This window comes from Trachypithecus francoisi, unplaced genomic scaffold (assembly GCF_009764315.1).
Source record: "Trachypithecus francoisi isolate TF-2019V2 unplaced genomic scaffold, Tfra_2.0 Lachesis_group3, whole genome shotgun sequence".
Taxonomy (NCBI): domain Eukaryota; kingdom Metazoa; phylum Chordata; class Mammalia; order Primates; family Cercopithecidae; genus Trachypithecus; species Trachypithecus francoisi.
Genome location: NW_022681468.1, coordinates 163699827 through 163712391, shown reverse-complemented (window position 1 = coordinate 163712391; position 12565 = coordinate 163699827). Strand labels below are relative to the sequence as shown.

General features: G+C 44.1%; 1 protein-coding gene and 1 long non-coding RNA gene across 2 annotated transcripts in view; one reads left to right on the top strand and one right to left on the bottom strand.

Moving 5' to 3' along the window:
• Nucleotides 1-11222, bottom strand: part of GABRG3 (gamma-aminobutyric acid type A receptor subunit gamma3) — a 569129-nt gene extending 557907 nt beyond the window's left edge. The window contains exons 1-2 of the mRNA XM_033190806.1: nucleotides 10786-11222; nucleotides 5259-5407 (exon numbers count right to left, since the gene is read on the bottom strand). Of these exons, the coding sequence (XP_033046697.1) occupies nucleotides 5259-5407; nucleotides 10786-10838 (202 nt within the window). The 5' untranslated portion in view covers nucleotides 10839-11222. The remainder of the gene's footprint in view (nucleotides 1-5258; nucleotides 5408-10785) is intronic.
• On the top strand, nucleotides 9274-10630 carry LOC117070993. Its single transcript, XR_004432139.1, has 3 exons — nucleotides 9274-9595; nucleotides 9965-10091; nucleotides 10538-10630. It is a non-coding gene; the product is annotated as an uncharacterized LOC117070993 (long non-coding RNA).
• Nucleotides 11223-12565: the final 1343 nt, after the last annotated feature.

The following is a 12565-nucleotide window of genomic DNA, read 5'->3' as shown; positions in this document are numbered from 1 at the left end:
AAGCCGAGCTCACCCACTGTCTCCCCATTTGCAATTTTCTACCTCAGGGGACCCATGGGGTGCCCAGTGACACCACGAGGAAGATGCCTCCCTGTCGCCTACCACAGGATACATGAACTTCCCACTGCACTTAGCTTATCCAGAGGGGCAAGGAGCCAGCCTTGTGTATCTTTGCCCTCCGACTGAGCAGCGTCTGACAAGGAGGAAACTGGTAACATATTCTAAAGCATCTCTTTCCATATAAATGCAGAATTGCCACACACTCTTCACACTGGAAAGACTTTCTATCTAATTAGGATGCAAACACCATGATGACAATTGAATTTGTGAACTTGTGCAACGGGAATTTAGATATATCACTCACTGAAGAAATATTTTAAAGCTGGAAGGAAAGTTAAAAGTCATTTTAGTCCCTCTCCTTCATTGCATAGGAGAGGCGACTGAGGCATGAAGGATGACATTTCTCCAACACTGCACTAGACACGCATCTACACACATGGATTTTGAAATTCTATGGCTATTGGAACCAGCATAGTTCTAGGTCCTGCTACAGACATGCTGGAGTCCTGGGCTTGGAAAAACGGAGAGACAGTGTGCCTGGGCAGTGTGAGCACTAGCAAGCTGTCAGGCAGTGGAGCCTCCCGGAAGAGAAGCAGCAAGCCAGGGTCAGGCACATCCCACCGACGGTGTGTCTGCTGCAATCCCCTCTTCCCCTTACGGTCACCACAAGGCCTGTGAGTGCCTGTACCAGCAATTGTATGTGCCACTTCCCTCCTGGCCAAATATACCACTCCTCTCTTGGGTCAGAATCTACTTTTTGATCTATCAATTGTCAATCTATTCAAATAATCCATAGAAAACTAGAGAGAAAATAGGCAAGGATATAGAACTGAACAACACATTCAGACAACAGGATCCAGTCCATCCACTGATGGCGGGATACACACTCTTTTCAAGGCCATGGAGCATCTGCCAAGATAGACCATATCCTGGATGGCAAACCAAACATTAACACATTTAAAAGAATTAAACTCGCATGGAGTATATTCTCTGATCATAGTGGAATCAGGCTAGAAATCCATAACATACAATAGGAATATATCCAAGTACTTGGAAACTAAAAACACACTTCTTTTTGTACAGAAATGTTCACAGCAGTTTTATTCACAAAAGTCAAAATTTGGAAACAATTCCATTTCAAAACCTAAAACACAATGATCGAACTCCCTCTTCAAGAGTAAAATTTGGGAATGTTTTTCAGTTGAAAAATCACGTCCTCATTGGGATGAAAGTTCTCTACGAGACCAAGTTTGTTTTTTTTTTTAACTTTTATTTTAACTTCAGGGGTACATGTGCAGGTTTCTTATATAGATAAACTCATGTCATGGAGGTTTGTTGTACACATTATTTCATCACTCAGGTAATTAGCCAAGTACCCATTAGTTATATTTCCTGATCCTTTCCCTCCTCCCATCCTCCACCCTCAAATACGCCCCAGTGTCTGCTGTTCCCCTACGAAACAGGCTTCTAAATAATTCATGAGTTAAAGCAAAAAATTTCAAGGGAAATTAAAAAACACATTGAGCTGAATGAAAATGAAAATATGACATACCAAAATTCATGGGATGAAGTTAAAGAATTACAGAAAGGAAAAGTTCCTTACATAAGAAAATAATAGTCTCAAATCAAAGAATCTAAGTTCTACTTCAAAAAGAAGAAAACCAAAATAAGCCCAAAGCAAGAAAAATAAAGGAAATAATAAGTATAAGAGCAAAATTGATGTCATTGGGAACAAAAATAACAGAAGAAGTACCACACAAAAAGTTGGTTCTTTAAAAAGGTCAATAAAATAAACCGCTAGCAAGACTGACAAAAAAAGGAAGATGACACCAGTTACCAGTATCAGAAATGAAGCAGGGATATTATTAGAGGACCTACAGACATCACAAAAGATGATGAGGGAATATCATGAACAATGCTGAACACATAAGTTTGACAACTGAAAAGAAATGGATCAATTTCTTGAAAAAACCACCACAACTTTAATAGGAAAGTGATCATTTGAATAGACTTATTAAGGAAATGAAAAAAAAACTCCCAGAAAAGAAATCTCCTGGCCCAGAGGGTATCACTGGAGAATTTTATCAAACATTTAAAGAATCAACACAAACCCTTATATAATCTCTTCTAGAAAACAGAAGACGAGGGAGTACTTCCCAACCCATTGTATAAAGCTCCTATGACCCAAGACTGAAAATAGTCCCTGAAACATGGAAATGCAAAAATCCTTAACAAAATATTAGCAAATAGAATTCAGCAATATACAAAAGGAGGTTTTTAGAAGAGTTTTTTTTTTTTTTTTTGAGACGAGTCTCGCTCTGTTGCCCAGGCTGGAGGGCAGTGGTGGGATCTCGGCTCACTGCAAGCTCCGCTTCCCGGGTTCACGCCATTCTCCTGCCTCAGCCTCCCAAGTAGCTGGGACTACAAGCGCCCGCCACGTCGCCCGGCTAGTTTTTTGTATTTTTTAGTAGAGACGGGGTTTCACCGTGTTCGCCAGGATGGTCTCGATCTCCTGACCTCGTGATCCGCCTGTCTCGGCCTCCCAAAGTGCTGGGATTAGAGGCTTGAGCCACCACGCCCGGCCTTAAAAGAGTATTATTAAACACCATGACTAAGTAGGATTTACTCCAGGGATGCCATACTGATTCAATATTTGAAAATCAATTAATATAATCCACCGTATTGACAGACTGAAGAAATAATCATATAATCATACCAACTGATGCAGTAAAAGGAAGCCTTTGGTGAAATTCAAGGCCCATTCATGATTTTTTAAGTATCGTGAAACTTTTTTTTAATGTATCAGAAAACTAGAAATAGACAGAACTTTCTCAACTGGATAAAGAACATGTACAAAATACCGCCAGCTAATCTCACACTTTATGGGAAAAGACTGAAGGCTTTGCCCCTAAGATCTGGAACAAGACAGAGATGTCCATTCCCACCACTGCTGTTCAACATAGTGCTGGGCGTTCTAGCCAGTGCAACAGGCAAGAAAAAATAAATAAAAGATACCCAGACTGGAGAGCAAGAATGAACACTCTCCCTATTTGCAGATGACAATGATGGTGTACATAGAAAATGCCAAGGAACCTACCAACACAAAAACAAAAAAAAGTCCCAAACTTCTATTACTAATCAGTTCAGCAAGTCAGAGAACACATCAACATACCAAAATCAATTGTATTTACTATACTAGCAATTAACACAGGCAAAATGAAATGTGAAAATACAGTACTATTCACAGTCACTCCAAAAAACAATACTTTGTCATAAATCTAACAAAATACATTCAGGACATATCTCTTGAAAACTAGAAACCACTGATATAATGATATAAGAACATAGAGATCTAAATAATGAAAAGACCTATCAGATGCATGGATTGGAAGATGCAACATAGTAGTAGAGATGCCAGTTCTTTCCAGATGGATATCTACACTTAACAAACTCCTGCCAAATCCCAGCAGGAATTTTCTGTAGTTACAGAACAAATTATTCTAAAATTTATATCGAAAAGCATATGAACTATAAGAAGTTAAGATGAGTTAATGTTGAAAAGGAGGAATAAAGAGGTTGAATTACTTGATAAAATTTGAAGACATAATACAGCTATGGTAATAAAAAATGTGGGTATAGACGGAGGGACAGACACACAGATAAAACAGAACGAAACAGAGAACCAGAAATAACCCACACCAGTCAAGTCAGCTGATTTTTGACAACTTCATAAAAGCAATTCAGTCAAGGAAGGATCGTCTCTCCAACAAATGGTGCTGGAGTAATTGGGCATCCATGGAGGGTGGGGGAAAATAAATGAGATCTAAATCTTACATTTTGATTTTATATAAAAATCAAAACAGTTAACAAATTAAAATGTAAGGGATGAAATTAGAAAACTTTCAGAAGAACACAAAGGAGAAAATCTTCAAGAACTAGGGCTTCATACAGAATTCTTAGACAATACTCTAAAAGCATGCTCCATAAAAGAAAAATCAATAAAATTGGATTTTGTCAATATTAAAAACTTTTCCTCTGTGAAAGATGCTATGAAAAGGATGAAAAGCAAGCTGTGGATTTGACATAAAGGATCACACGTAGGATATATAGCGAACTCTCAATATCAGCAGTAAAAAAATAAAATAAGACCAAATAATCCAATTTTTAAAAGGGCAAATAAGATGAAGAGACAATTCAATGAGAAGGATATACTGATGGCAAAAAAATAAATAAAAGAGGAGTTCAGTATCACTAACAATTAGGGAAATGCAAATTAAGACAACAATGTGATATCAACCTATTAAATATATACCTATCAGAACAGCTAACATAAAAAATAGTGGAAATACTAGTTGCTGGTGAGGATACAAAGAAACTGGATCTCTCAGATATTGCTGGTGGAAACGAAAAATAGTGTATCCGCTTTAGAAAAGCGTTTGACGGTGCCTTAAGCAATTAAACATACTTCTGCCATACAACCCAGCAATCGTACTCCTGGGCATTTATCCTAGAAAATACAATCTTATGCTCACATAGAAACCTGTATACAAATGTCCTCAGTCATTTTATTTGCAATAGACAAAAACAGGAAACAATCAAAATGTTCCCCAATAGAAGAATGGCTAAAGAAGCTGTGATATACTCATACCACCAACAAATATTCCACAGTAAAAAAGAACAAACTACTGACATGTGAAACAACTTGAATGAATCTCAAAATCACTTTGCTGAAAAAAAAAAAAAAAGCCAGTCTCAAAAGGCCAATGATTCCATATATGTAACATTCTCAAAGTGACAAAAAGTAAATAGATAAAAAGTAAATAAACAACAAATTGAACAAATTTGAGACTGACAATGGTTAGAAATTGGGGGGAAGGAAGCAGATGTGACAGTAAAGGGACAGCAAGGGGAACACAAGATCCACTTTTGCTTGATGAGGAGTTCTGTATCTTGATTTCAAGGATCGTCACATAAGCCTACATGGGGTAAAATGACACAGAGCCATGCTCCTGCATGGCACCAACGTCAGTTTCCTGGTTTGGTATCCCACTAAGTTATCTACTGTGTGACAAGTACAGGAGACCTTTCTGTACTGTCTTTGCCATCCTCTTGGAATTTACAATTACTCAAAAGTAAAACCTTTAAAACCTATCACTACAGAATATTTTTCTGTCAGAATAACAAGAAACAACACTCACTTCCAATATCCGGCCTCAGCTTTTTATCATATTCTCTTAGCAGCTTGTTGAGAATAAGAGTCACGTCAGTGTCTTGGGATTTTGGAGCCAAGACCCACTTTTGGTTTGATGACGAATCTTCATACTCATCCTCTTCCACCTTTCTGGACCTGGAGTTATAGCACAAAAATGAGGCAAGTAAGTGGCAGCAGCGGCTCTAGGAGGAGCCTAAGTTTGTCCTATCCAAGTACCATGAAATGGGTAGAAAGTCCCCAGTACCCACAGCCCAACCACACACGTGAAACCCCGAAAGTTTTTTTTAAAAAAGAAAGAAACACAAAATAGGAATGATTCCATAGGAAGAATGCTACTGCTATTAACAAGGTATGTTTTCATTCAATGTCACAAGACCATCCCCCATCCCCATTAACCTACAGACAACGTGGCAGGTAAACAATACCGGAGGGCTAACCAGCAGGCAACACGACCCTTGAATCCACCCTGAGAGACTGGGAAGGCCAAGGCACAAACCTTCTAGAGGTTTTCCATACGGTGATTGTATCACGTTGTTTCCACCCCTGACCACCAAGACCTCATTTTAGTTGAAGGTGAGATTAGCTTTTGCAGAGTGGACTCATTCAAAATAGTTGAGTCTGACTCTGTGCTTCTCTTGGAGGCGGGAATCTGGGGGTCCAGACACTTGGACATTGTGAGGGGGTCTGCTTTGTTGGCACTCAGGTTGGAAGCAAGGACAGAGATGTCTGCTGGTGACTAGTGAAGACCCTCTGGCAATCTGACACGCCTCAGTCAACACAAACTGATTCATCTTCTGCACAGCAGGCTAACACAGACATGAAAAACTAAGCTTTCGAATACATCTTCAACATTCTGACTTCTTAGTAAATGAGTCTCAGTGAACGCCTGGGCATCTCTGAGCTTGTTTTGTGCAGAGAGGAGCTGGACAGCCTCCTCTCCCAGGTGACACACCCTGACAGGAGTGCCTGAATGGAGAGGCCTCAGGATGACCAGCTAGTTTTACTTTTTAATCTTTTTTATTTTTATTTTTTATATTTTTGGTTCTGCAGTTTGGGTTTTTAAAAAAAAAATTGGTTTACAATTGACACACACTTGTACTTGACAAGCTGGTTTTCTCAATGAGCGAGGCCATCGCACCACTATAGTCACGTGGGCTTAGAGAGTAGACGGTCTCTTTCTGCCTTAAAGCAGCATTTCCAGGCAGACTACCGTTGGCTCCAGCAAGAAAGCATGTGAAATAAACCAACCTCTTCCTTTCTAGTTTGTCAGTGTGCATGCTTTAGTAACCTTTTCTTCACAGAAGAGAATAATAAAAAGAACTGAAAACTGCACGGAGGCAGATTTGTCCTGACTGGATATGAACTCTTTTATGTTCAGCTTCCCAGATGGGAGCCAGAATGTTAGTGTCATGTCAGCACACTTGTGCTCTGGGATGTAAGTTTCTTGAACTTAATTTTGAGAATTGTCTAAATTATCTGTAATTAACAAGATGTTAATTAAAAAAAATAAACTTTCACGTTCATTTTTGCTACTTAATTTAGGTCTTCATATATACACATATGCATACTTATGTAATATAGACCTGAGTCTTTTAAAGTGTGTTAACTAGCCATAATGTAGACTAGAGTGTTGGCCAGATAGTCTAAACCTGGGTGAACATGTACATAAATGAGAGATCTTGACAATGAGTATACAATATATGTCTCAAAGAATGACTTCTCCACTTAACGTTTTTCCTAGGCTGATCTTAAACTGTAATTCTATTTCTTGAGTACCTATTGGCTAGAAGGTTAAAATAAATCATCCATAGAAAACTATAAATTGCTGTTGTTTTTTAAGCACATTTGATATTCATGATGGATAGGAACTTTTAAAGGTGGGGCACATATTCAGTAAGGAATATGTTGCATTTCATTATTTATAAAAGTGAACATTTACAAGTATTACTACAGAATTTTAAATGTTACTCTAAAGTATTTCATGTCATCTGGCCGGACATGGTGGTTCACGCCTCTAATCCCAACACTTTGGGAAGCTGAGGTGAGTGGGTCATCTGAGGTCAGGAGTTCGAGACCAGCCTGGCCAACAGCGTGCAACCTTGTCTCTACTAAAAATACAAAAAAGTAGCTGGGCATGGTGGCACATGCCTGTAGTCCTGGCTATTCGGGAGGCTGAGGCAGGAGAATTGCTTGAACCCAGGAGGCAGAGGTTGCAGTGAGCCGAGATAGTGCCATTGCACTCCAGCCTGGGCAACAGAGCAAGACTCCATCTCAAACAATAATAATAATAAATTTTAAAATTAAAATATTTCGTGTCATCAGGAGTATTATCAGAAATGTTAATTTTATCATCTTGCAAAATTTTTTTAAAACTTATAAAGAGCAGGTTGAAGCATTTACATAGCTGGGAATCAAGCACTGCCCACAGGACAGGGCAAATCACTACAGAGCAAGGGCATCTGGGGCAGTGAGGAGAGGCTGGTAGCTCATCTCAGCAGAATCTGGCACAACATGCTCAGGACACTTGGCGATTCAGCCCAGGTGCCTTCCTCCCTCCCTCTGCTGTCTCTGTCTCTTTCCCTCTCTCTTCTTCCCCTCCCCTCCCATTCTCCTCCCCTCTCCTAGCCCCACCACTACAGAGCCAGACCACAGACTCCACACTCTGTTATTGTCTATGGCCCTGACAGTCACATACACACACACCGAGCACAGTAACCAGCTTTTCATCATTCTCTGTGTACGCAGCCTTCGTTTTTGAAAATTACTTCCAGCTACTTACAGGTATTCTAATAAGCCTAATTCTCCCTCTAGTGGTGATGAGAGGGTTTTCCTGAAATTGCAAGAGCTTCCTCCCTAGAGGCCAGTACAGGTGGCAGTGAGGGGGACCAAGAAAAAGAAAGCAGAAACGTTCTCTTCCACCCTTTCAGGAGGCACATCAAGGCCCCAGCTGTGTAACCTGGTTGGGTAGGCAGTGGGAAGAGTGAGGCCGAGATGCTCTAGGTCCCTGGGCTGTGAACACCCTTCTCCCTCAAATCCTGAAAATGAAACAGAAGCCTCGCATTGCTAGTGCCAGACCACCAGGCCCACAGGAAAATCCTTGCTTTGATGAAAACGAAATCTCATCTCAGAGGACCCATTAGAATGTGGAGAATATAGAAATATTTTCTTTCCCTAAATTCTAAGTGAATTATATATAGTCTTTACGAGCACTGTTACTTGCATTGTTGGATCCTGAACACCATTACTGCAATTAGCTTTTTCTTAAAAATAAATCAGTGATGTATTGTCATTGTCAAAAAACAACCCTCTGATGTTATCTTCATGTCTTACACCTTTGCTTAAAGCAGAAGGACCGAGAAAAACTCTGAAGTATTTTTAAACATGAAAAGGAGTTCCTAAACCTCAGAAAGCAGTTAAGGCATCACCAAGGTCTGAGTGGGAATCGGTGCGTTTTATGAAGCCCATGGGTGTCAAAATGGGGAGCCCCCCTTCTGGGGAGCTGCTGAGCCATCACCACAAAGTACAGACATCAGACCCTTATCCAAGGAACTCCCACAGCAGGAAGGAACTGAGAGTGCAAATGAGAACCCCCTCCAAATTCAAAACAGTTTTGAAAGATGACACTGCACATCAGATTGTTTCACGTGTCTGTACAACCCATTCAGAGAACAAAGACACTCTCAAAGAAGAGGCATATAGAAATAAAGTTAGTATAAAATTGGGATTCTTTAACTGATCTGCAAGCTCTATTATGAAAGCTAGGAAACCAACCCAAATACAGAACAAATGAAAATCATTATGTCTGTCTTCGCAGAATGGAAGGATGAAGAATCCCAAGAGAGTCTGCGTATATGTGGGAATCCCCAGTAACCGGACTGTTTTAAGGCAGAGGCTAAGGTATCTTCCTCCTAAGCACATGCAGTGGTGAGGACGATAGTCTGTGTTTCTTTTAGAATGTTAAGAATCCAGAGATCTAAACAGTTGATTACTGAACCCGAAGGGCTGATCACTCGTTTGAGTTGGTGGCAATAGAAAGGTGGCAGAGATGTGACTGCTGGCCTCAACGTTATGCCCGGTGCTGTCTACCTCCCTCTCTGCCTCTAAATAGACACACAACCAGGAATAAGCAACCTCAGAAAGCATATTTCCATTTCTTTCACCAGCTGCCTCTTTAGATAGAAAGAAACTTCAGCTGAAAGGCCCAAGGAGTGCTCTGTCTCTTTGAAAGAGTTGCCAGTGAGTCACCGGTGGAGTCGGCTTCCACACTCAACTCAGCGAAGAGGAGCCGTGGCAAGGGGGAGGGCTAGGGCTTCCTTCCTCAGGGTAAGCACCTCTGCCCAGTTCAGGAGGGAGAACTGGGGGCCTCTTGATGTTTAGTAGGATTTATTCATGTGTCTTCCTAATTCCTTGAGAGTTCACAAATAGGAATGAAAAGGCCTGATGGTGGCCAGGCTTGTGCGCGCAAGGATGCCCTCTGATTCTCTGGCTCCCAGAGCCAGGAAATGGAGAAGCGTCAAAACAAGAGAGTTTAGGGGCTAGGGGCACGCTCAGCTTCCTAGGGTGGGGAAAGGAGAAGGCCAGACACTGCTCCGATTTTTAAATCACAGGGCAATCTGCAAGTTCTAGCCAGAGATCCAGCCAGAGAGACAGAATTAAAGAAACTAAACCCAGAATCTCCAGTTGTATTTACAGCAACAGGGTTTAACCCGTTGGGTCCCACTGTCTTCGTATCCTCATGCGCCCTCTTCGTCTCTTCTGGAGTGATTCTGAGCTCCCATTAGCTGGCTGGTGTTCTGGGAGGAAGGTTGCGGAATTTATGGTGAGATAATTTCTTACATTACCAGGCAGAAGCCTTATTATCCATTTCAACATGCGTGCTTTATGGGGGTGGGAGTGCGTGTGTTCCTGTGTGTGAAAGTGGCTGATCTGGAAGGTAGGTGTGTGTGTGTGTGTGTGTCTGCAGGACCTGGGAGGGGAGTCCTCTCAGACAAGCAGGGCTTTCTGCTGCCCACCTGGTCCCAATCCCCCCGCACCCGCCTCCAATGCATTAGCTCTTTCCAGCCCAGTCTAAACTGGGCAGTTAGAACCACGGTTCCCGGGTTCTTGGAAATTTCAGAGTGATGGAAATGACAGAGAATGTCAGCCAAAGTGTGTGTGTGTGTGTGAGCCCCTGAAACAGCTGAGGTGGGAATTAGGGGTCGGTAAGGAGCCAGAAATGGCCCCTGCCCCATGATCCTGGTTTTCAAAACCCCTTAAAATCACCAGATCCTAAAAGCCTCAGGAGACGAGCCATTCATCTGAGTCCCCACACTCCCGGCTGCAGAGGAGAAAGCAGACGACCGCGTCTAAGGGAGCTGGGACAGGTGAGGTGAGGGCCGACTTCCCCGTCCCCTCCCGGCCCGTGCCGCAGCCCAGCCGACGGCTGGCGCGCCAGGGACTCCGACAGACAGCGCCCCCCGCCGCCCTGTCGCCCAGCTCGGGGCCTCCGGGGATGCGGCCCCCGCGCCACTTACCGCGCGTGCAAGCCCGAGAACAGGCAGAGGAGGAGTAGCAGCTTCGGGGCCATGGTGCCGTGGAGCTCGGGGCGCAGGGTCCGGGGCCTCGGCCGGGCGCGGCTTCCTGCAGCGCAGACCTCGTCCCCGCCGGCCGTCTTTGCCCTGGCTTCCTCCGAGGCTGCTGGCGGCGGGCGGGACAGGAGTCTACTCCGGCGCTGGCCGCGCCCCCGCGGGGCGCACACGGGACGCCGGCCCACCGCGGCGCGCCGCCCCCGCCCGCGCCCTGGCGCCGGTCCGCGCAGCCGGGTGGGGGAGCAATAGGCGCCGGGGACCCCCTGGCGCGGCGCCGCCCACCCCGCCCGGAGCCGCGAGCGGGCGCGGGTGCCCAGGCCGGGGCTGTGAGCGCCGTGCGGTCGCCGCGCTGAGAGGCGGGGGCAGCCGGGCGGCTGTCCTCTGGCAGCGCCTCTGAGGCGGTCCCGGCGGGGAGGAGTTTCCCCAATTACACGCCTGACAACGCGCAGGGCGAGGAAGGCGAGGTTTGAATGGACTCGGAGTTTGAGGCCAGGAAGGGGGCGGAGCTCCGAGGGGGAGGGGAGGCTGGGGATCCCGCAGGGAGCCTGAAGAAAGGTCCCCGGGATTGCACCTGGAGAGCCAGCCCGCGGTCCGCCTTCCTCCGGCCGTTTCTACCCAGTGCAGGTTTCCTGCAGCGCTGCCTGACCTCTCGTGGCCGCCGTCGCCCAGGGTTGAGACGGTTTGCTGAAAGCAGCCCTTTCATCGCGCTCTTCGTGCTAAGTCGGCTGAACTCCTAGCCACTGAGAAGATTCTGTGCTTGGCAAGGTGGCTTTCTGCGGGAATATTTGGAAAAAAAGCACTCCAGATTTATGCCTTTCTTACAGAAAAGGGAGACTAACACATAGCAATAAACAGTAGAGGTGGAAAGGAATGTTAAAGGTAGGAGCTAGGTAGATCCTAAGGCAAGAAACCAAAGACATTCCGTTTGGCGGAAGCATGAGGTGCGCCTCATCCCATGTATTTTCATATTCCGAAAACCAAAAATGGCATTTACGATTTCATTTGTCATAATCATTCAGAAAGTTAGTCTTACACCATGTAAGTATTGCAATCTCAACGGTGTAGTAAATCCACTAAGAATTTTACATTTCTATCACTCCCAAAAAATTCTTAAAAAATATTTTATAAGTGCTATTCATAGATTTATGTAACGGTGTGATAACCGTTTCTTTAATATTGTCAAATAACTTTGTTCCTCCAGGCACAGTGGCTCACGCCGGTAACCCCAGCACTTTGGGAGACCGAGGCAGGCGGATCACTTGAGACCAAGAGTTCGAGACCAGCCTGGGCAGTATGCAAAAATGCTGTCGCTACAAAAAAGACTAAAGAATTAGCTGAGCGTGGCGGCACGGGCCTGTATTCCTCTGGTGTGTTCCCCCTCCTTTCTGGATAGGCATGCAGTGGAGTGGAGTGCAGTTGTTAATGACAATATTGTTTTTCAACACTGGAGCTGTCATCTCCCTGGCATCACCTTTGTGTCTCTGTGAGGTGCTGAACTCGCCCAGCTACCCCCTTTCCAGGACTCTTTCTGGCATTCTTATCTTCCTCTGCCCAGCACATCCCTCCTACTTAGGTGCATAGGTGCACATGGTCTATAAGGTCCCGTTTGATGAAGACTCTGACGCTTGCATTCTTCCACCTCCAACACCTGTACCACACCTATAGGCTTCAGGGGAATATGAGCATTTATCATACTCTGCCCTAATCTCTAATTTTCTGTGCCAAA